Genomic DNA, 21,509 nt, shown 5'->3' on the forward strand with positions numbered 1-21,509 from the left:
TGCAACCAGATGCTGCAGCAGCTACCAGCGTTGCCCAAGGCTTCCTAGCACCTGGCACTGAGGGGGCTACCCACTCCCACAGGAGGCAGTGGTCCTCTCAAGCCTCTCAACCAGCAGCAGGCAGCATGGGATGCCAGAAGTCATGGCCCCTCTGTGCTGCTTTAGAGGATGACCTCAGGTGTGGAACATTCCGAGCAGCCCTGCCAAGGGTCTCTGTGGCTGTCCGGTCTCCTCCACTGCACACGGCAGCCTGGCAGCAGGACTGGCCTCACATGGAGCTAACAGGCAGAGCTGGCAGCTATTCCCGGCAGCAGGAACATTGTTCAACCCTTCTGAGCACTCTCCCCTTGTAAGATGAGGCCAGCACTGCCCTGTGCCGGAACAGTTAATGCGCTGGGCACTATCCCCCAACACAGGACCTGGGGGAGGGACAGATGGCAACACGTCACTGTCACCCTCCTGAGCAGTCCCCAGGGCCACCCTCAGGTGACAAAGGCACTATTTTTACCAGGACAGGCCATGAAGGTGGTCCTGGGATTTTCCCCCTCCATGGACTGTCCCACCTGGCCCCAGGGCAGACACAGGCTTAAACCTCCAGAGGGGAAGCATTGGGAAAGGGAGGTGGTCATCCCACACTGAGAGGCAGCCAGGATGACAGTGGGAGGATGTGCTGGGGAAGGGTCCAGGCAGGCAAAGGGCTGGAGCTGGCAGGACAGGATCAGGGCAGCACTAGGCAGCAGAGCTGGGGTGTCCAGGCTACCCTCGGCCACCCTATGCTTATCCTGACATGAGAGCAGATATAGGACAGGCATGGGGACCTCCTGGCACTGTGGGTGACAGCCCCCTCCAGCCTGTTCCTGAGGCCAGAGAAAGGATGAAAAGGCTTTATTGATAAATACAGACTATGTACAAAGGGGAGACATCTCCACCCAGCCCAGCATCCCACAGGTCTCCAGGCCAGGGGGAGCCGGAGCCCAGTGGGTCACAGCCTCTCCCCACCGGCACAGCCTGGCAGAGGAGCCCCAGCCCCAGACACATTTGGTCTCGAACCTCCTGCAGAAAACACGGCGCCTGCCCGTGTTCCCAGGCAAGAGGGGCCACTGCGGTGGCAGAGCCCCATGCAAACCTTCCTGGCGGGTCCCCCTGGCAGGGGGCAGCCTCAGGGGGGAGCAGGGGCTGCTCCGCCTCCAGCAGGGCTGGAACATAGCATGGGACATCCCCAGAGGTGCCACTGTCCCCCAGCCCCTTCCCCTCTCCCCTCAACCAGTGGGGGGGTGGCTCAGTTCCTGGGTGGCAGGGGTTGGTTGACAATCACTTGCACAACAAAATCCTTCTGGATCTTGGTCTCCTGCAGTCGTGTGCGGTCAGTGAGCAGCTTGCCTGAGAAAAACCAGCGCTGCCAGGCCAGGTCAATGCCCTCCTGTGCCTGCAGCTGCTTCTTCAGCTGCCCGATGGTGTCGCCCATGCTGGCGCTGAGCCGCAGGTCCTTGCCGGTGGAGAGCCGTACTTTGAGGGTGAACTCCCGCCGGGTATTGGGCAGGGGCTCAGCCGGCTCCACGGCCTCCTCCTCACTCCGTTCCAGGATCAGGTTGACGGGAGGTGCCAGGCAGTAGACAGGCAGCTGGTACCGGTTGCCCAGCTCATCATAGCACTCCGTCAGGGACCCTGGGGACAGTAGGAGGATATGCTGAGGGAGGTCATCCCCATGGACCACCCAAATAGGGACAGGGCCACCCCACGCAGTGTGGCAAAGCCTGCCTTGGCCCCCTTGGCTGGGCTGAGCCATGTGGATGGCAGTTGTGTGTCCCTCTCCACTCCAGCCTAGGATCCTCGCGTGCCCAGATATGAGTCACTCAGCACCCACCCCACCCACACCCCCAAAGCTGACTCTCACCGTGGGGCAGGGTGATGCTGGCTCCATCGAGGATAGCCTGGGCCAGGCTGTGGTCATTGGCTTCCACGGCATAGGCAGCTGCCTTCAGGGCATCCCAGATCTCCTTGCGGCCCTCAAAGGCGGGTGCCGTGTCCCAAAACTCGTCCCGCTTGCTGCGCAGCTGCCCATCTGTCATGGGGTAATCGCTCTTCCACTTGGGACACTCCTTCTTCAGGGGCTCATTGCGGCCTGGGGAGGGGGGGATACTCAGCCAAGGGACAGGGCTCTCCCTTGGGCCCTGAGCCACCCATTTCCCCATATCCACATATAACTGGGGACCCCTCACACCCCAGCAAAGGTCTGAGGGATCACCCTGCCTGGTGAAGGACAGTCCCCACTGCAGCCGGGCAAACTGGGCTAGAGCTAGCCCTGCCCAAGATCTCACTGGCCCCATAGCAGTTGCTCCCACAAGTGACACCCTTTGCCCTCAGAAAGGACAAGGGCTCTTGCCCCTATGTTAGGGGGACCAGTTGCTGCCCCATGAGGTGGCCACGGGGCTTCAGGGCCCTTTGAGGCAGAGCAGTATTTATAGCTTGGGGAATTAGCCAGGAAATAAGCTGGTCAGTCGGAATGAGAAGGGGATTACGGAGGCTGAGCTGCAGCAGAGGGGGGTCAGGACTTCACAGTCTCCTCTGCCCACCCCGGGATGACAGGGACCAGCTGCAGGCAAGACAGCAGGCACACAGTGTCCAGGGCATCAGGGGGGCAGAGGGCATGGAAGGTGGAGGGCTGCCAGCCCACAGCTGCCCCAGCAATGGGCTGAACTGAGCTGGTTCCCCACAAAACAGCCCCCAACCATGTTCCCAGAGACCCTCAGCAGCCAGCACTGCTCAGGGATCTGGGCCACTCCCATGCCAGTCCAACACCACCATGCCCTTCCTGCACCGGGCTGTGGCCTCGTGGGAACAGCCCTGTCCCATCGGCCCCACGGCTGGGCCGGATGCATGGTGCAGGAAGGAGCTGTTGTCACTCCCAGCTGAGCTGGGGACAAAGAGTGACAACAGCTCCTTCCTGTCACCCCTCTCCCTGGGGCCAGGCAGCACCCGTCCTGCATGGACAGGGCACAGGGAAAGTGAGGCTCCAGTCAGGCAGGAAGGATATCTGTGCCCATACAGTGACTTGCCAGGCAAGGTGATGCCACATACCACAGCCAGGGGGGACAGCCACCACTGCCAGCTGTGGGTTGAGCCATGTTCCCCAGGCAACTGTTCTGGGGCAAGTGTGTGGTGACACAAGGAACTACATGACCTTTTTTTTTTTGTACCAGCTCTGTCCCACCCCACCCAAGACCACTGGAGCCAGCATAGCATCTTCTTCCCGGTGAGAACCCAGCCCAGAGCTGGACACACATGTGGCATTCACTCCAGAGATCCTCAAGGGGCACAGGAGCTCAGCTACTCCAGGGCTGGGCATTGAGCATCCCTGGCAGGCAGCATCCTGCCCGCATCCCTGGAGCAGCAAGGGCAGCCAGCAGCAGCCAGTGCTGCCGATTCAGCAGTCACGGTGCTGGGCCAGAGGGATTTGCAGCACCACAGGACAGAGCAAGGTCAGAGGCGGCACCTGCCCCAGGAGGGCAGTGTAGAAGTGGCCACAGCCAGCTTGAAGGACATGTCCAGGATCATGTCCCCACTCTGCTGTGGCCACCTGGCTGGGGCACGTGTCCTCACAGCCAGGATTCCCAACCAGTACCATTCCCTCAGCTCTGCTCACAGCAAAGGAAAGAGGCTGGCCCAGGGGAGGCAGCAGGATCAGAACCATGGGGTTCAGCCATGGCAGGGAGCAGGGACAGGCTGTGGCTGCCTCGTGTGGACAGGCATGCCCAGCAGCCTTGCCCAGGTAGGCAGGGGCTTAAGCCTCGTCTATTTATTGCTGCCACCCAGTCGGGCCCCACACCTTCTAATCACCTCCCGCTGCTCTATTCCTGGCCCCTTGTGCAACCCTCCACAGCAGCACCACCAGACAGGTCCGTCCGCTCGCTGTGCCCGGACTCGAGCCAACAGGATCTGGCTGGCAGCCTGCCTGCCTCCTGCCCTGTGCCTGCAGCACTGTACCCGTACCCGCAGCTTGGCCCCCCATGGTGCCCTGGTGTGCAGATCTCCAAGCAGGAGGCTGTGCCCCAGAGGCTCCCCTGCCCTGGGGCTTGCTCCCTGCCCAGCAGGAGCCCCAGGCAGCCCCAGCCAACAGGTCCTAGAGGAGGCCCTGGAGAACATGCCAGCCAGATGGTACACAACACTGCTTCCAGCACTGCTGGCTGGTCCCTTCCTGGGCCAGGCAGGGTTGGGATGCTGCACACCACCAGCATCCCCTGTTCCTGCTGTGGTAAGCTGGCCACCCCAGGGACAACACTGTCACCTGCTGCAGGGAGCCCTCACAGGACCCTTTCGCAGGGGGTCACAGCAAGCCCCAGCCAGGGCAGGAGCCAGCCAGGCAGACGCGCTGCTTAGCAGCGCCCCTCTGGCAGCAGAGGTGGGCAGGCAGAGGCCCCCTCCCCACCTGTGGCAGATCCTTGAGTACTGGGACCTGCTGGCCCAGAGCAGTGTCCCTGTACTGCAGGTGAGGGTAGCTGTAGCCTTGCTTCATCCTCCACCACCTGCTGAGCAGCTCCCGTGGGCTGGTAGCACCATGAAAGAAATAGCGGGATCCAGCCTGGGCATCGAGGACAGCCCTGCTCTCCCAGGAAGGGACACACTGCAAGAATGCAGCAGCAGCTGCCAGGGGTACCAGGAGGGGACTGTGATCCATCCCAGAAAAGCCTGACGGGGGGCAAGAAGTGGGGATGGAGACACGGGCTCTGCAGTCAGTTGTTGCCTGCAACAGGAGGGGAGCGCACAGATCCAGATGTTGGGATTTGACCCCACCCCCTGCCACAGCAGCCTTATGAGGCAATGCCCCCACATCCCCCCTGAGCTGAAGGAACAGTCGGTCAGGGACCTCAGGCCTCACTGACACCCACAAGAGGGCACTTGCACCCCTGGGGGCAAAGTGTGCCGGGGTGGGGGGGCTGCAGCTGCATGGGGGGGGGCATCACCCCAACCCACACCAGCTGTACGTCCCCGGGGCAGGCTGGCACATCTGGAGCCCCGTGCGGTGGGGGCGGCTGCCCACGGGCACAGCCGGGCCCGGCACCCACGGCACTCTGCACGTGCTGCCGGAGCAGCGGGCACCGTCCCACGGGAAAACGCCCTTCCCTCCCGCATCTCAGCTGCGGGCGAGGGCCGGGGCGCCCCGTCCCGGGCACACGCTTCCTGCCCCTCCTCTCCCGCCGCCCACCACCGCTCTGCCATAAACACGGTAATTACCGGCTGCGACGGCACCGGCCGGGGAGGCGGCGAGGGGAAGGCGTGATTCATCCCGCCGGCCCACGGCCCCTCCGCCGAAAGTCAGCCCTGCCTGTCAGTCCCCGCGGCCTCCGGGACCCCCCAGGGCTGCATCACGGGGAAGCGCCTGGTGGCACCTGGGTATCCGGCTCCGGGAACTCCGGGGGGCCGCGGGGCTGCACCAGTGCCCCCGCACCGCCGCTGCTCTCCGGATCGGCGCAGCCGCTCCCTGCCACCCCGCACCTCCCGAAGCTCCGGGACAGCCGGGACGGGGTCGCGACCGCCAGCAGCAGCCCAGTGTAGGGGCAGCAGGGATCCTGGGCAGGCAGGACCGCGCCATGCCAAGGGACCCTGCCGAGCCCAAACCGGGGACACCAGCCAGCCCGCAGCCTCCCCGGGACACCACCTCACCGGGAGGAGCCGGGAACTGCAAGGGCTGGGCTGGACGCGCCGCGCACCCCAGCTCTGACCCCGCAAAGCCTCTGGGACGGGAGCCGAGGTGCCTGCCCGCTCCCGGGGCCGCGCATCGCACTGGGACCCCCGCTGTCCGGGGACCCCCGAAGGCACAAAGAGGCTCCCGGGTTCGGGCGCGGGGGGAGCTGTCCCGTTGCGGACTGCGCCCCTCCGGTGCCCGCGCTCCCCCCCCCGCGCCCGCCACCCCCAGGGGCACACGGGACAGCCCCCCCTACCAGTGTCCGCGACCGCGGGGGTGCCCGGGCGGGACGGCCCCCGCTCACCTGCTCGCTTGCGGGTGTTGCCGCCGCCGGCGGGCCGCTCCCGGCGCTGCCGCCCCACGCAGCCGCCCATGGCGGGGCCAAGCGGCGGCGCTCGGCATCGGGGCCGCGCCGGCTCCGCGCTGCGCCCGCCCGTGCGCGCGGGGCCCCCTGTGCGCGCGGGGCCGCCCCGCCCCCCGGCACACGTGACCGCCGGCACCGCCCCCCCGCGCGTGCGCACGGCGGGACCACAGGGGGGCACACCAGGCCGCGGCCCTGCGCGCGGGTGTCATGGCGGCGGCCGGGGCCGGGGCGGGGATGGAGCCGCTCGCCGCCTCCGTCCGGGATTTCGTGGCCGGGCAGCAGGACGGCCGCGCCGCGGAGGTGGCGGCAGGTAGCGGGCGGAGTGCGGCCACAGGGCGGGGCTTGGGCTTGAGCACGGCGGCGGGGCCGGGCTGGGCCTGGGGCGGGCGTGGGTGCGGCCGGGCGGGTCATGTAGAGGTGTGGGGAGGGCTCTGAGGGGGAGCGTGGGGCAGGGCGGGGTGGGGTGGGGAGGGGAGGGGAGGGGAGGAGCGTGGCCGTGGGTTGGGCTGCTGTGCGGGGCAGGGCACAAGGGAATAGGCTGTGCTGCAGTGCGAGCTGGGCGTTGGGAGGGACATATGGGGCAGGAGTGGGACAGCAGCGGGGGGCTCCAGGGGTGAGGGAGAAGAGGGTGGCATTGAATACGCCAGTGGGGAGGGAGCTCCTGGCCTGGCTGAGGTGCTGTGGGAGGTGACTGCTGTACTGGCCCCTGCTTCTGGGGCCCAGGCTCTGACTGCCCTCACTACGGTTTCTCCTCCTTTCCTAGCAGGGCTTGAGGCTTTTGGATAATTTGTCTTTCTGCTTGGAGCAGCAATTTGGTGACTTTGTTACATTAGGGAAGTTGCAGCTTCAGGACCTTGGCTTTCTAAGCATAAGGCGGCATGTTTGTGTTTCTAGGCAGTGGCTTCAGCATGTTTCAGGAAGGAGCTGAGAGAGCAGAGAAAGATTATGTAGGTTGCATTATATAGAGGGGTAGCTTATAGACCTTTCCCAAAGCTCATGGATTGTGAACTGATCCATGGTATCTTGATGATGAGATGAGCTGGCAAAACGGGAAGGTGACCCAGTGGCCTGTGTGACGTGGAGTGAAGAAAATGCTAAGGAAATTTGGAGAAATTCACTTGCTGTGTACTGTGTGACATTTAAGAAATTGTAGAAGAGTTGCACAAGGTCTGTGGCATATGTAGGATGGATGCAGGGAAGGATAACCTTATAACTGCTGTTGTCATCTGTGGTTGTGTTACATAAATGCCCAGAGAAAGCTTTGTCTCTTGGAAGACATACAAAGGGAATTGCCCGTCCTCCCCTCTCAGCTCTCCTCAGACTGTGACACTTGTGACAGACCCACCTGGACAAATGGGGGGGGCTGGGAAGTGTCCTTCAGCCCTTCTGACTTCACACAGAACCACACATCAGAAAGGATTAAATTGCACCACATATCCTTGAGTAAAAGGGAAGGTTTTTTCCTAACCTCATGGCTGTTGTGTAATTGTTGGGAGAAACACATTGAGCTTCCCTGTGTATTGCTGAAGACTAAAAGGAGCATAAATTGGCAAGTGGCAGAAAGGCTTTGGTGCTGTCACAGGCAGCTTGGGCTGCACAGGTCAGTGGGTAGCAGGAGGAGACTGAACTTGTCTTTATTAAAAGATGGGGAGAGAAGGATACCACTGTCACAGAATTCATCACACGTTCCCTATGATTGCTGTGCTCGTGTTTTGAGGGTGTGGGGAAGACAAGAATGGAAGGCCTGCAGAAGTGATTAATACCTAGGAGGACACTGTGTGAAAGGGGGGACAGACCTGTTAGGAAAGGGAACAGGTTGGTTCAGAGTAGCAGTCTAGCACAGGGTGATTGATACGCTTCTGTTTTGCCTCTGGGACTACAGGAATCCCAGAGCAGGAAGGCAACCCCTCCTGGTACAGGGAGAGCTGGGATTCAAGGTGCATCATTAACCTTGGGGACATAAGTGCTGCTGCCAGATGTGGAGGCAGCAGTTTCTCGGGCTCACCATGTGCCTGCCGTGCTGATGAGGCAGGTCCAGTCAGCTGTGCTCGCGCTCACACCACGGCACTGCCTGGGAGCAGAGCCTGTGCTCGCAGGTCCTGCCAGGGCCGGGTGGCCACGCCACGTGAGGTGAAGGTGGTCACAGCCAAGTCCCTGAGGACAGAGTGAACTCCCTCCCTGAGCTGAGCCAAGGGGCTGCTGACCTCGCTGCTGCTGCTCACAGGGAGCATCAGTACCCGGCTGTGATTTGATCATCACACTGCAACTCTTTCCTGTTGTGTAGGGAACCAGCAGCTTTGTGTAGAAGCTGCTTTTGGTCTCTGCAGACACAGAGAGGCAGAGCATTTGGCTGCAGAGACAGCGTTTATCTCAGACCTTCTCCATGGTGGTATAGAGACTTGAGGGCTCTTCATGAGCTTGCAGAGTGGGATGTTGGGTGTGGAGGGGCCATCCAAGCTCTCCCAGTGGCCCACTCTGCTTTGGCTGGTGCACAGCGTCCACTTGCTGTTTCACTGTTGATATTCTGCAAGAAACTTTGCCAGCACCTTATGGCTGTCAGTCAAGGCACCCCCTGTTCAGTCTGGGCCTGTCGACTCTTGAAACCTGCTGGGCTCTTCTTCTGCACAGCTCCCTTTATCTCTTCTGTCCCTCAGTCCAGGCTGCCTCTCCCTGCTGCGTCAGGTGGGATTGGAAGCTCTATCTCTGGAGTCTGGGCTGCCTGCTGTCAGAAAACACTGTCATCCCATCCTCAGAGACAGCTCTCTGATGAACAGTGTGACTTAATACTGGAATTAACTGCTTAGGAAGAGACAATAAATGCTTGCAAGAGTGGGAGACACTAGCTGGGACAAGGCCTGGGAAAGCCTTGGGCTTCTGAGAGGGTGTGCCCTGTCAGTCATGTAGATTCAACAGGGTGGAAGGATAAGCAGGCCCCTCTGGAATACCCAGAAGTGCTCCTGGGAAAAGACAGTGAGTCTTGGTGTCTGGAAGGTGATTGTTTTTTGGGGGAGGCAGAGTGCTGTTTTATCTGCATAGAGAGTGAGGGGTGCTGCTTGTTTCCCAGCAATGTCCCTTGTCTCAGGTGGCAACCTGAGCTGCAGGTTAGGGGGTTTGAAGGTAAGGCAATCCCTTGTCTCCTACCCCACGTCAGACCAGAGGACACACACAGCGCTTTCCTTCTGGGAAGGTACCGCATTGGCAGCGGGGGGTGGGAACGGACAACCTGCCCTTCTGCAAAGGTTCTTGTAGGATGCAGCAGGTCCTTACCAAAGCCTCCTGAGGAGTGACTCTTCCCCCAGTTGAGTTGCAAGCGTATGGAGGCAGGAGGTGAATGAGGCAACCTGATGAGGTGTCTGAGTCAGAGCTGGAAACAGACTTCAGGAGTGAGTCCTAGCATGTTGTCTTCCTCTGACCACAAAGCTGCCTTTCTCCCTGCCCACCGTCTTGGAAGGAGTTTGTGCAGGTGTTGTTCAGCACAGTGTGGAGGTGATGGAGCCAAAGTGGGAAGCTGGGTGATCGCTATTGTCTGGGCTGTTTGCTCGGCCAGTTCTCCCTCAGGAAGCACCTGGGGAGCTGCCCTCTGTCTCCTCCCAGCTTGCTCACATTGGACAAGTGGTTTTTAGTGTCTCAGCAAAGTGGAGCACAGTGAGGCTTCTCTCAGAAGCCACACATTGGTAATAGATACAGCCAGGCTGTGGGGAGAGGGTAGAGGCAAAATGCAGGCAGGTTCTCCCCTGGCTGTCTGCTCTCAGCTCTGATCCAGTCGAGGCAGCTCTTGGTCTCAGACATGTTTGCAGGCAGGGCTGGAGGCAGCTCCACCAGCTAAGTGCACATGGCTCGTTCAGTGCTTAGTGAAGAACCAGCACCAAACAGCCTTTCCCACCATGGTGCCAGGATGCTTCCCAGCATCCATCTCCAGCACCATGCCTGCCTGATAGTCTGGGAGTCTCTTTGGTTCACTCTCTTTACCTCCTTTTTTCAGGGGTGAAAGATGGAAAGTGGACAGTGCTGCAGCTTGTGGAAGCCCTGGGGTAAGAAAAGCTTTATGCATGTTATACATCAGGTAAGGGCCTTGCAGGGGACATTCCCAGGAGGAGGCACAGTTAGAAGGAAAAGTGTGCTCGTCCAGGACGAGCTTCAGCACTGGTAGACACAGCACAGTGCGCAGGATGTTGTCTGCTCACAGCAGAGGGCCCAAGTGGTGTTTTACCCTCCCTAGACATGGGAGCTGTTTGAGAAAGAGAAGAGCTGGAGCAGCTCTTGATGCTCTCCCAGGACCGAGGGGAGGTGTTGTGGCAGGCAGTGAGCTGCAGGGCACTTCTCAGCTGGGGCTGTCCCCAGCAGCAGCTGCCTGAGCACACAGCTGCACAGCACCGTGTCATGAGTTGGCTGGCACTCAGCTTTTGCTTCTGTTTCCAGGCTGTCATGGCCTGGCCTTTTTTCTCCCAAGGTGGGGAGTGTGAGTTTGCCCAGCTTGTAAGAGGTTTTACTCTTTTTTGACCCCTATGATCTTCGGAGCATCATGCAAGGGCAATTTCTTTGGTCCTCCTCGGGGACCTGGATTTCTTTCTGTGTGGCTCTGGGGCCAGGTGCATGCAGCACCATCAGGGGCAAAGGAGTCTGCTCCCACCCTGCTGGAAAGTCAGGCAGGATTGGGCCACCCTGCCCAGAGAGTGGCACCTCTTTGTTTTTGTAATGTGTCTGCTCAGGATGTACTTCCTGCTTGGGTGTCCCTGCTCACAATAGGCCCCTTGGGCTTTCTCCCTGCTTGGCCTAGGTTCTGCCTGGAGAACACAGATCCTCGGACGCGAGGGCGAGGCATCCAGCTGTTATCACAAGTCCTGCTCCAGTGTTACTCCACGCTCCAGGAGAAGGAAGGTAAGGGCTGCTCTGGGCCCTCGAGTGGCTGGCTGGGGGTAAAGCCTGTGCCACTAAAGTTTCTGTCCTGCAGTTGGCAAAGGGATTGATTTAGCACCATGACAACTCTGTACACATCTGTCAAGAATCAAAGTTCAAGGAGGGCATGAGGCTTCACGCTGCAGCCTTTTTGCCAACCTCACCATGCAATTCGGTTCACTTTCTGAACACGCCAAAGCCCTGGGCTACAGGGGGTGCCCCTGACAGTGTGACAGTGTTGCATACCCCGGTGTGCTCAGCGCCACGTGGGACACCTTGGGGACACACCTCTGTGTCAAAAATCCTTGGGTGGTGATTCAGTGCAGGAAAACAGCCCTTCACACAGCAAGTCATGCTGCAGCCCTGCAGCCTGCCCGTGTTAACTCAGGGGGAACCTCAGTTAACTCGGGGGTCTGGGAAGAAGGGGAGATCAGTGTAAGGATGAGAGTGGAGTGGGGGACCGGAGTGGGGAGAGGAAGATGCCCTGTTCATGGAGGCAAGGAGAAGGTCTGGCTCTGTTAAATGCCCTGTAGCAACTGGCTGGCAGTAGGGGAGGCCAGTAAATGCTGACAGACTTTAGCTTGGACCTGGGAGCCTTGCAGATGGGAAGCTGAACCTCTGCCAGCAGGCTGGCAAGACAGTGGGGCCCAGCTAGTAAGTAAGGAGGAGGAAGGGAAGTATGGAAGTAAAAGGTGCTTAGTCCTTAGCATTTGGCTCTCTGTAAGGCTCAGACATGAGCCAGGCAGGGCTAAGAGCAGCTGTGCGTAGAGACTTATCTACTGGAGTATCTGGAGTCGGGTGTGATGACTGTGGTGGGAACTGGGGTGCTCTGGAGGGGCAGCCAGAAGAGGGGAGGTTCAGTGGGGATGCCTGGCAGAGTCAGGCAGCTGAGCAAGGGGAGTGAGCTGGGTTAGGGCCTCATGTCCCTCCTCATGCAGTTCATTTCTCAAGCACTGCGTCAGGCTGCCTCCTGGAGGGGTGAGTTTCTGCAGCAGCTGTGGGCACAGGATGCTGCTAGCCGGCTCTTCCAGTTTGCTTCCTGCTACCACTCCCCAGGGCCGGGGTGTGAAGGTGCCCGTGGCCGTGACTCAGGGGCTGGGAACGTGTTGTGGAGCCAAGTGCGAGGAAGCTGGGAAGCCGGAGCTCCTGCTCCAATCCTGAGCCCCACCCGATGATATCCTCCAGCCTCTGCTGAGCAGACGTCTGCTGCTCTGTTGCCACACATGTCTGGACAGGCCAGGGCAAATGCCTCTCGGGCAGCTCCAGCATCTTTGCAGCAGCCAGAGGCTGCTGCTGCCCTGCTGTGGTCACGCGTGGGCTGCTCACGGGGGGGAGGGCGCGGTTGTTGGAGCCAGGTGGGTGCACCCAACAGTGGCAGTTCTTCCCATTTAGCAATGCAAGATGTGCTCGCTCTTAATTCGTCAGCTTGTAGTTGAGCTGGGGGCAGCACACAGCAGCTGCATTTCCTGTGGCTAACACATGTTGGTGTCTCTTTCTGACAGTGCTGCATCTCGTCCTGTTCTACGAGAGCCGGCTGCAGGACCATCACCTGGTGATCCCATCAGTGCTCCAGGGACTCCGAGCCCTGGTGAGCTCGTGCTCCCCAGCCCACAGTGCAGGGATGCACTCCAGAATGGTGTTGGGAGGTGCAACACCTGGGTACAGGTTGGAGCAGCATGTCAAGCAGGGTTCATCTCTTTCAGCCCATCTAGCAACACTGCCCTGTCTCCTCTGTGCTCTTGCTGTGCCCTTTGCAGAGGAGCCAGGGAGAGGAGACTACCTGGATTTCCTGCCCTGTTCTGGTACTGGGGCAAGGATTCCCTGGTTACCCTGGGGAACAGCATAGATGATGGGCATCTTGTCCTGTCCTGTTTGGGGAGGGGGTGGTGAGCTCTCCCTGTTATGAGAGAGGATCCTGCAGGCAGCTGCTGTGTGGAGGCAGGAGCTCTGTTATGTGGCTGCCATAATGGTTTTCTATTCTTGCTTTTTTTCTCCTGTTCCCAGAGCATGTGTGAGGTGCTGTCCCCAGGGCTAGCGGTGTCTGTGCTCAAAGCCATTTTCCAGGAAGTACATGTGCAGGTGAGCAATGTGATTTCTCATCTTCCTTGATCCCTGTTCCCTTTGTGTCTGGGGATGGCCTGCCTGCCCTGAGGACAGGCCACATTCAGTGCAGTGCTTCTGCAGAGCTTAGAGACAGCATTGGGTCACTGTAGAGCGAGAGGCAGACAGCAGCTGAGGATCCTGGTTGGCCCTTGTCCTCTCTTCTCTCAGCCCTGGGGGAATTATGCCCTTTGGCTCCATTCTCCAGGCTATATTTAAGTGCCCCCAGCCAATTCTCCTCCAGTTTAGGATTGTTTATGCTGGCAGTGCCTTGAACGTAATGCATGGCCCTGATGTGACTGATGGTGCATTCATGCAGTGATGGACACAGTCATGTTCAGGTGCCATTGCATAGGCATGTGCACACTTTACATGTGATAAATGGGATCTGCATGCCAGGAAGCAGCAGCTGAGCTTCTGGGGGTCCTGCCTTCTCCTCAAGGGCATGTGCTGCCGGTGGGCAGTGGTGCTGCCCTGGGTAAAGGCTGGTTTTGATTGCTCTGCTCTTCCCTCCAGTCCTTGCTGCAGCTGGACCGACACACAGTCTACAGCATCATCACCAACTTCATGAGCACCAGGGAGGAAGGTGAGGGGGTAGATGCCAGAACCACTCTGGGGTTGTTGAGACTGGGAAAATGGCTCACTTTTGCCTTCTCCAAGGGCTCTGTGGCTGGGAGAGCTGGAAAAGGACTGTGGGGCTGGGGAAACTGGGCTGATTTAATGCCATGTTGGTATGGTCTGGTGTCCTGCACCTGCTCATGCTCCTTCTTTCTGCAGAGCTGAAGGGCCTGGGTGCCGACTTCACCTTTGGCTTCATCCAGGTCATGGATGGAGAGAAGGATCCCCGCAATCTGCTGGTGGCCTTCCAGATCGTGCGTGATCTCATTACCAAGGACTATGCCCTGGGTGAGCGTGAGCCTGCTGCTGAGCTGACTGGGAGACATGTCCCTTTTCTTTGAGCCGTTAGAGGGATGGCTCTTGGGTCTGGCCGAGAGTGGGGTGGTCCCTGACATGCTTTAAGAGCTGCAGAGCCAGCCTGTCATGGGTGCTAGACACAGCTGCTGGGCCTTTTTTGCCCAGCATCTCTGCTCACTCCCTCTTCTCCTCCCTGCAGGTCCCTTTGTGGAGGAGCTGTTTGAAGTTACATCCTGCTACTTCCCTGTTGATTTTACTCCAGTGAGTGAGTCTGCCGTGTGCCTATACCTTCTGGTGTTTTCTCAGGGGGTCGTGTCCCCTTTGTGGAATGGGAGGAGAGGGTGGGCAAGAGTCTTGGCAGTGTTGAGCTGTGGTACCCAGCTGGACAGGCTGGTGCACAGCTGACTGCAGTGACTGGCATCGCTGCTGCCTTGCTAGAGATGAGGCGATGCAGCCTCGGCTGATGGCTGGGTTGGGATGTTTCCTAACTGGTGGGTGACCTGCTCTCTGCTTCCTTTCCAGCCCCCCAATGATCCTCATGGCATCCAGAGAGAAGACCTGATCCTGAGTCTCCGGGCTGTACTGGCCTCTACACCCCAATTTGCTGAGGTAGGGGGTTCTTGAGCACCCTTGTTCCCTGAGCACAGGCTGCCTTTAGTAGTGCTGCAGCTCCTGCTGTGGCTCTGTGGGATGCAGGCAACTGGGACCAGGAGCTTGCAGTAGGGCACTCTGTCTTCTGCTAGGACTGGGCATGGAGAGAGTGCTCCTAGGAAGGATCTGCCTGTTGCAGCTACCTCTCCACCTCTACTCTCCTGGCAGAGGCTGAGCTTGCAGTCCTGCAGGGCCATGGATGAGGTGGTGCAAAGGGTGGACTGAGTGTAAGTGCCTCTCTCTGCAGTTTCTTCTCCCTCTGCTTATTGAGAAGTTGGACTCAGAACTGCAAAGTGCCAAGCTTGACTCCCTGCAGACTCTGGTAAGGAGGGCTCCCCTACTCCCTTCAGCCTGCAGCTGCCAGCCAGCTCTGAGCCCTTGTCCCTGTCTGCCAGAGACTCTCCCTTGCAGACCCACAAGTTCCAGAGTCCTGGTTTGGCCTGCATCACTCTTTCCTGTTTTTCTCTCTCTTGAGTGATTCGTGCAGCTCAATCTGAGCCTGCCGGGATGGGCAGTGTCCCTGCATTGTGTCCTCCTGATACTGGCTTCTCTGTGATGTTTTCTCCTGGCTCCTTCTTGCAGACTGCCTGCTGTGCCATCTACGGGCAGAAGGAGCTGCAGGAATTCCTCCCCAGCCTCTGGTCATCCCTGCGCAGAGAGGTGAGTACTGCAGGGCTCTACCACAGCTGGGCTTCTGTTGAGCAGGAGCTCATGGCCAGACCAGGTGGGCCCCATATCTCCCAGCAACCTGCCCCTGTGACCTTGAACAGCTCCAGCTGAGAAGTGGAGGGGACAGGCCAGCCCTATCAGCATGTCCCTGGGGCTTGGATGTGCCACACACGCATCACGTGTTCAAATCACGTGGGAAGTGAGGCGAGAGCCTGAACCCTTCAGCCTGTGTTCGGAGCCTGAAGCCTGTGGTTGGGATCAGCATGGAACTCAGGTCATTCCACGGCCTCTCCTGCAGGTGTTCCAGACAGCGAGTGAAAAGATTGAGACAGAATGCCTGGCTGCACTGCATGCCCTCTCTGCCTGCCTCTCCCGCTCCGTGCTCAGCTCCGATGCCGAGGATCTGCTGGATTCCTTCCTCAGCAGCATCCTGCAAGGTAGCTAGCAGAGAGACCTACCCTGTCCTGAGCAGCTAGGCCTGAAAGCATCCTCCTAGCTAGAGATCTGCCCTCCACTTCTCTTTCAAGCCTTTCTTCTCTTTCTAGTCCTCACAGCCACTTTCATCTTCTCCAAGGTAATTGGCTGCAGGAAGGGAGGAGAAGGGGATTGAGCTGCTTTCCTTTCTGCTGGGATTGGGTGTCCAAAGCTGCGCCCCAGCAGCACGTCCCAGCCCAGCTATCAGCTGCCTCCCTGCACGCAAGGCAGAGGAGCTCTGCGCCGGTGCAGCTGACGCCCAACCTATCTCAGATTGCAGGCACCATCTGTGCGAGCCCGACATGAAGCTGGTGTGGCCCAGTGCCAAACTCTTGCAGGCAGCAGCGGGTGCCTCCCTCCGCACCTACTACCGTGTCACCCACAGTGTCCTGCCCCTGCTGCTGGAGCAGTACACCAAGCACACGCAGGTGAGGGGCACCCGGGCTCTGCCAGCACAGGCAGTGGGGCTGAGTGCACCCATTGGCTATGCAGCGCTTGGTGGGAGCAGGGTGTCTAAGTGGATGCCCTTCCCTTGTCCCATGGGCACCCTGTGGCCTCTCAGCGCTGGGCCAAGATGCAGCTGTGTCCCAGCAGCAAGGGTGATCTGGGTTATGCCTTTGTGTCCCTGTAGAGCAGCCAGAGGAGGACAATCCTGGAAATGCTGCTGGGCTTCCTCGAGTTGCAGCAGAAGTGGGGACATGTGGAAGAAGGTGAGGGTGGCTGGTTCCTCTGGAGGCACCCGTGTCCCGGGGACTGCTGGTTCTGACCTCACTTTCCTGTATGTTGACAGACAAGGAAAGTTCACTGATAAGGGTGGCTGCATGTACGACCCCCTGCCATCTCCCGGGATCCTTGCATGGTTGGGTGTCAACTGCAGGGCCCCAGAAAGGGTCTGTCAGGTGCCGTGGTGGTGGCTGTGCAGTGACACCATGCCTCTCTCTCCAGATGAGAGCACTCTGCTGTCACTCCAAGGCTCGGTTTGTTCTGTGGTGTTCTCGGCGCTGACGGATCCCAGTGTGCAGCTGCAGCTGGTTGGGATCAAGGCATTGACTCTCCTGGGCTCCCTTCAAGGTTGGTGCCTTGTTTCCCTTGGGGAGGCAGAGGGAGGTGTCACACTCTTCTGGGAGATGGGATGTCCTTGTCTGCTTCCTGTAGTAGTTGCAGCATTTTCTACCTAAGCCATGAGCACTAGGGACACTCGGTCACTCTCTTGCCTGTCTTTGCTGAGTACTTTGTATCTCTGGCATTTCCTATGCTGCTGTGATGCTGCTAGCCTGGATGAGGGGGAAGGATGCTGGCCAGAATATCGGCATCTTTGCCTTTGGCTGAGGGCAGTATTCCTCTACGGCTCTTGTTCCAGGCTTCTTGTCTTCCTCTGACCTGGAGCTGGTTGTGGATCACCTCATCCGTCTCGCTCTTCATGAGGAGGATTCCCAGAGCAGGTGAGAGATGGGCTGGCACCACTGCAGTCACCCACATTCTGGGAGGAGGAACAAATCCTGGCTTTGCTGCAGAGACGGGCTATAGTCTGGAGAAGGCACAGGGGCTCTCTGAACTAAAAGACCATGTGGGATAAACCAGGCAATTCATGGGGTGGAAATTAGAAAGTCTGGGCCTGTCAAATCAGGGAGCTCTGCTCTGCCTGCCAGAAGGGTGAAAAAGACAAATTGCTGAGAAATGAGTTTCTGGAGGCACATTCAGGTCTGTGCAGCTGGTGTACAAGCAGGCCCAAGTTTGCATTCCTCATGTCATCTTTCCTACTCTCTTCCCATCCTGGCAGTGAAGCAGCGATGGAGGCAGCTGGGTCCTTGGCCCCCATCTACCCAAATGTTTTCTCTGGACACATGGTACCCAGGCTTGAAAAGGAGCTGCAGTCAGGTAGGGCTGAGAGGGAGCAATGTCTGGTTTTGGAGTGAAGTTTGTCCTGTCCCCATTCAGTTCCTGCCAGGCAGTGGGGCTGTGCCACACGGTGTAGGTTGGTGGCTCTCCTTGGGATACTCCCAGTGTGTTGGCACAGGGAAGGCTGTGGCTGTCAGGCAGCCAGCCCATGTGGCCAGGATCACCCTCATGGGGAGGAGCTGCCCAGCTGCAGCAGGCAGAGTGCCTTGGGCCTGGCACAGGCTGGGTCTGCTGTGCTGCCTCACCTCATCCATCCTGGCAGGGTCTGGTCCCTGACTGCCCTTGGGCGAGGCGGCCTGGGGTCACCCCAGTCCCTCTCTGAGGTGTGTTTCCTCTTCAGAGCAGGAGGAGAGCTCCCACAGCCACTGCTCCCTGCAGCAGCGCTGCCTGCAGGCCCTGGCAGCCGTGTCCACCCACACCAGCATTGTGAGGGAGACTGTCCCTGTCCTGCTGCAGCATCTCCAGAAGGTGCAGAAAGGTAAAGGAGCCACAGCAGGCAGCTCCATGGAGTGTGTCTGGGCAGGAGCTACCTCTGTTACTGGTGATGGCTGGGAGAGTCAGATTGGAAGTCGTGCAAGGAGCCCAGAGCTGGGCTGTGAATCCCACCAGTGGCGTGGGAGTCAGGAGGGCTGCCTTGTCCTGGGTTCCTGGTGCCGATCAGGGGGCTGGGTGCTGAGGCTATTTGATGTGATGGTGACTGTGCCCTGCAGGGAGCAAGGCCGGGAACACCCAGGACGTGGTCTCTGTGTGCCAGAGCCTGCACCGTGTGGCCCTGCAGTGCCAGCAGGATGCAGAGGGCTGCTGGTACTTCCACCAGACGGTGGTGCCATGCCTCCTGGCCATGGCTGTGCAGGCAGCCATGCAAGGTAAGTGTAGGGCTGGAGTGGGAGGGGAGGGCAGGCAGCTCCCAGGCTCTCTGGAGTCCCTGACTCTGCAGTCAGCACTACTGCTGATGCCCTCTGGCACCCATGGGTGACTGTGGGCCCTGCTGCTCCATCACACTGCCCCAGAGCCCTGCCCCAGTCCAGTGTGGGTTCAGTGAGTTGTGCCTGCCTCCTCCCTCTGGACAGCAGGCTCCAGCAAGTTCCTTTCCTCCCACTACCTGCAGAGAGCACCCACCAGCTGCTGGGCAAGGCACTGCTGGAGGAAGAGGTGCTGGCGGCCATGGTCCCTGTCATCAGCGCTGCCACCACTCACCTGAGCCCTGAGTGAGTGATGCTTGGGTGGGAAGCTGGACACTCCATCGTGGGGAGGGGGCAGGCCGTGTGCCCCCTGCTGCCATCTCTGCCTCCTGGGAGGTACTCAGGAGCTCTGGTAACCCTCCCAGAGCAGCACATTGCAACATTTCTTTTCTCCTAGGCTGGCTGCCCAGAGCGTGTCTCATGTGGTCCCCCTCTTTCTGAATGGAGAGGTCTCCTTCCTACCCCAGAACAGTTTTCCTTGCTCCTTCCAGCCTTTTGGGGTGTGTTTGGTGACTGGGGCTGGGGCACCAGAATGGGCAGAGAATGAGGATATTGGCATAGGCTGGCAGTAAGGACTCTGACATGGGCACTGTTCTTCCCTCACAGGATGGGGAGTGCTTGGAGGCACAGAGACGCCTGGTCGCCCTCCTCATGGCCTTCGTCTGCTCCTTGCCCCGCAATGTATGTTGGTGGGGAGCAGGGTGGAGAGGAGCCCTGCCCAGGCACCCTCCAGCCTGTGTCCACAGGCAGGAGGAGAGAGCAGTTGTAGCCCTGGGCCATAAAACAATCCATGTCTCTTCCAGGTGGCAGTTCCTCAGCAGGAATGGTTGCTCCGGGAGCTGCTGGCACTGAGCTGCTCCTGCAACTGCCCTTTCACAGCCACCACAGCTGCCAAGTGCTTTGCAGGGCTGGTGAACAAGCACCCCGCAGGTAAGTGAGCTGGGGTAGATGCTGTGGGTCCCTGCCCACTACTGGAAGGGAGAATGGCTCAGCCTGTCCCTTCTGTGTCCCCAGGGCAGCAGCTGGATGAGATCCTGCAGCTTGCAGTGAACAGGATGGAGCCCAGCCTTGCGGAGGGACCCTGCCGAACGCAGGCACTCACCTTGCTGCTCTGGGTAAGGCCTACCCTGGATGTGTGAGCCAGAGGGGCAGGAGGGGCCAGCCTGGCATTGACTGTTCTGCCTGCACAGGTGACCAAAGCCCTGGTGCTGCGCTACCACCCCCTGAGCTCCTGCCTGACAGACAAGGTAGGCAGTGGTGGGGCTGGGTAGTGTCTGAGAAACCTGCCTTGCTCCCCACATCTGGCTGCGGACTCCCAGCAGCAGGGCACTCCTTCTCAGGGCTCTCTCCCTCACAGCTGCTGGGCCTGCTGGGTGACATGGAGCTGGGCCCAGCTGCGGCCGACGGCTTCTCCTTGCTCATGGCGGAGTCCCCGGACGTGCTGCACAAGGGCTGCCACGCTGATGTGCGCATCATGTTCCGCCAGCGCTTCTTCACTGACAACGTCCCCAAGCTGGTGCAGGGCTTCCACAGGGCTGGTCCCGGTGAGAGGCCACCCCTAGCCTGGCCTCACCATCCCTGACCCCTTACCCAGGGGACCTAAGCCAGCATCCCCCCCTTCTCCTGGCTGCTTGTGACCACCTCTGCTTTCCACAGACGTGAAGGCCAATTACCTGAAGGGCCTGTCCCATGTGCTCAACCACCTCCCCAAACCTGTGCTGGTGACAGAGTTGCCCACGGTAAGAGCCAGCCTTGGCGGCAGGCAGGGGGAGCTGTGACACTGCGGAGTGTATGGTTTGGGGTTATTCATGACTCCTGTATCCTTCCCTCTCTGCAGCTGCTTTCCCTCCTGCTTGAGGCCTTGTCCTGCTCAGACCGTGTGGTTCAGCTCTCCACACTGAGCTGCCTCCAGCCGCTGCTGCTCGAAGCTCCCCAGATCATGAGCCTGCATGTCGACACACTGGTCACCAAGTTCCTCAACCTCACCTCCAGCCCCACCATGGTGCGTGCACCCCCTCCTTCCTCCCAGCCATGCCACTTTCCGCCACCCCCTTGTGCTGCCCTCAGCCCTGTCTGTTCCAGGCTGTCCGCATCGCTGCCCTGCGCTGTGCCCATGCGCTCACCTGCCTGCCCACACCAGTGGTAAGTGCTCCTGCAGCGCCCTGCTGCCTGCTCCTGCATGTAGAGGGGCAAGGGGGTCCCAAACCTCCTGGGGGGCAGCCAGCACCTAGTTCTCTCACTAAGATCCCCTTCTGTCCTACAGCTACTCCCATATAAGGCCCGAGTTATCCGGGCACTGGCCAAGCCTTTGGATGACAAAAAGAGACTGGTGCGGAAGGAGGCAGTGGCAGCACGGGGGGAATGGTGAGTGTGTGTGGCAGGAGCTGCTGAGGGGGAGGGTGCCCACGTTTACAGAACACAGCTGATGGCACCTTCTCTGTCCCCACAGGTTCCTGCTGGGGAGCCCAGGCAGGTGAGTGCCCTGCATTCCCTTCCTGTGCTGACCGACAATCTGACTGGTGCCCTGCTAACCTGCCAAGCCATCCAACTGATGCCATGGACCCTCGGAGCCCAGTGCTGCCCTGAGTGCCAGGGCTGAAGCATGGAGGCCGGCAGAAAGCACCTCTCACTGCAGCACCTTCCCAGCACCCACAGCAGGGAAGGAGCTGTGCTGCTCATGGCTTGTCCACCCTCTGCTGCAGCCAGGGACAGTGATGGACAGACCCACCACATGTGAGTGGAAAGGACAGGTCTGTGCACACATGTGGTGTGTAATAACCCACGTGCCAGAGGAATAAATATATCTGTTTTGGTAATGCTCCGAGGGTCTCCATGCAGCTCAGGCTGGGACTTCAGTGCCCTTCTGTATGTTGAGCAGCTTAAGGTGCTGCTGGTT

General features: G+C 59.6%; 2 protein-coding genes across 2 annotated transcripts; one reads left to right on the forward strand and one right to left on the reverse strand.

Moving 5' to 3' along the window:
- Window positions 1-828: 828 nt before the first annotated feature.
- On the reverse strand, window positions 829-6,146 carry UBTD1 (ubiquitin domain containing 1). Its single transcript, XM_064663094.1, has 3 exons — window positions 5,988-6,146; window positions 1,895-2,122; window positions 829-1,665 (listed from the first exon to the last, which is right to left on the reverse strand). Exons 1-3 carry the CDS (start codon window positions 6,055-6,057, stop codon window positions 1,280-1,282), a joined length of 684 nt encoding a protein of 227 aa, XP_064519164.1. The 5' UTR covers window positions 6,058-6,146; the 3' UTR covers window positions 829-1,279.
- Window positions 6,147-6,204: 58 nt separating this feature from the next.
- On the forward strand, window positions 6,205-21,429 carry MMS19 (MMS19 homolog, cytosolic iron-sulfur assembly component). Its single transcript, XM_064663075.1, has 31 exons — window positions 6,205-6,357; window positions 10,030-10,078; window positions 10,825-10,925; window positions 12,446-12,531; window positions 12,948-13,022; window positions 13,560-13,629; window positions 13,821-13,949; window positions 14,158-14,219; window positions 14,481-14,567; window positions 14,857-14,931; window positions 15,192-15,269; window positions 15,577-15,715; window positions 16,026-16,180; window positions 16,384-16,462; window positions 16,698-16,823; window positions 17,113-17,194; window positions 17,533-17,630; window positions 17,992-18,129; window positions 18,362-18,517; window positions 18,760-18,859; window positions 19,011-19,113; window positions 19,220-19,294; window positions 19,417-19,543; window positions 19,628-19,728; window positions 19,804-19,860; window positions 19,971-20,157; window positions 20,270-20,352; window positions 20,451-20,615; window positions 20,696-20,755; window positions 20,877-20,977; window positions 21,063-21,429. Exons 1-31 carry the CDS (start codon window positions 6,255-6,257, stop codon window positions 21,088-21,090), a joined length of 3,075 nt encoding a protein of 1,024 aa, XP_064519145.1. The 5' UTR covers window positions 6,205-6,254; the 3' UTR covers window positions 21,091-21,429.
- Window positions 21,430-21,509: the final 80 nt, after the last annotated feature.

The sequence above is a fragment of the Pseudopipra pipra genome, chromosome 8 (assembly GCF_036250125.1).
Source record: "Pseudopipra pipra isolate bDixPip1 chromosome 8, bDixPip1.hap1, whole genome shotgun sequence".
NCBI classification, from domain to species: domain Eukaryota; kingdom Metazoa; phylum Chordata; class Aves; order Passeriformes; family Pipridae; genus Pseudopipra; species Pseudopipra pipra.

What these genes read in the sequence shown, in the direction of transcription:
- UBTD1 (XM_064663094.1), bottom strand. Translation starts at nt 6,057, where the DNA reads ATGGGCGGCTGCGTGGGGCGGCAGCGCCGGGAGCGGCCCGCCGGCGGC. An exon ending in CAACACCCGCAAGCGAGCAG is followed by an intron (nt 2,123 to 5,987) that starts GTGAGCGGGGGC and finishes CCCCCTCCCCAG; the next exon opens with GCCGCAATGAGCCCCTGAAG. An exon ending in CAGCATCACCCTGCCCCACG is followed by an intron (nt 1,666 to 1,894) that starts GTGAGAGTCAGC and finishes TACTGTCCCCAG; the next exon opens with GGTCCCTGACGGAGTGCTAT.
- MMS19 (XM_064663075.1), top strand. Translation starts at nt 6,255, where the DNA reads ATGGCGGCGGCCGGGGCCGGGGCGGGGATGGAGCCGCTCGCCGCCTCC. An exon ending in TCACCTCCAGCCCCACCATG is followed by an intron (nt 20,616 to 20,695) that starts GTGCGTGCACCC and finishes TGTCTGTTCCAG; the next exon opens with GCTGTCCGCATCGCTGCCCT. An exon ending in GTGGCAGCACGGGGGGAATG is followed by an intron (nt 20,978 to 21,062) that starts GTGAGTGTGTGT and finishes CTGTCCCCACAG; the next exon opens with GTTCCTGCTGGGGAGCCCAG.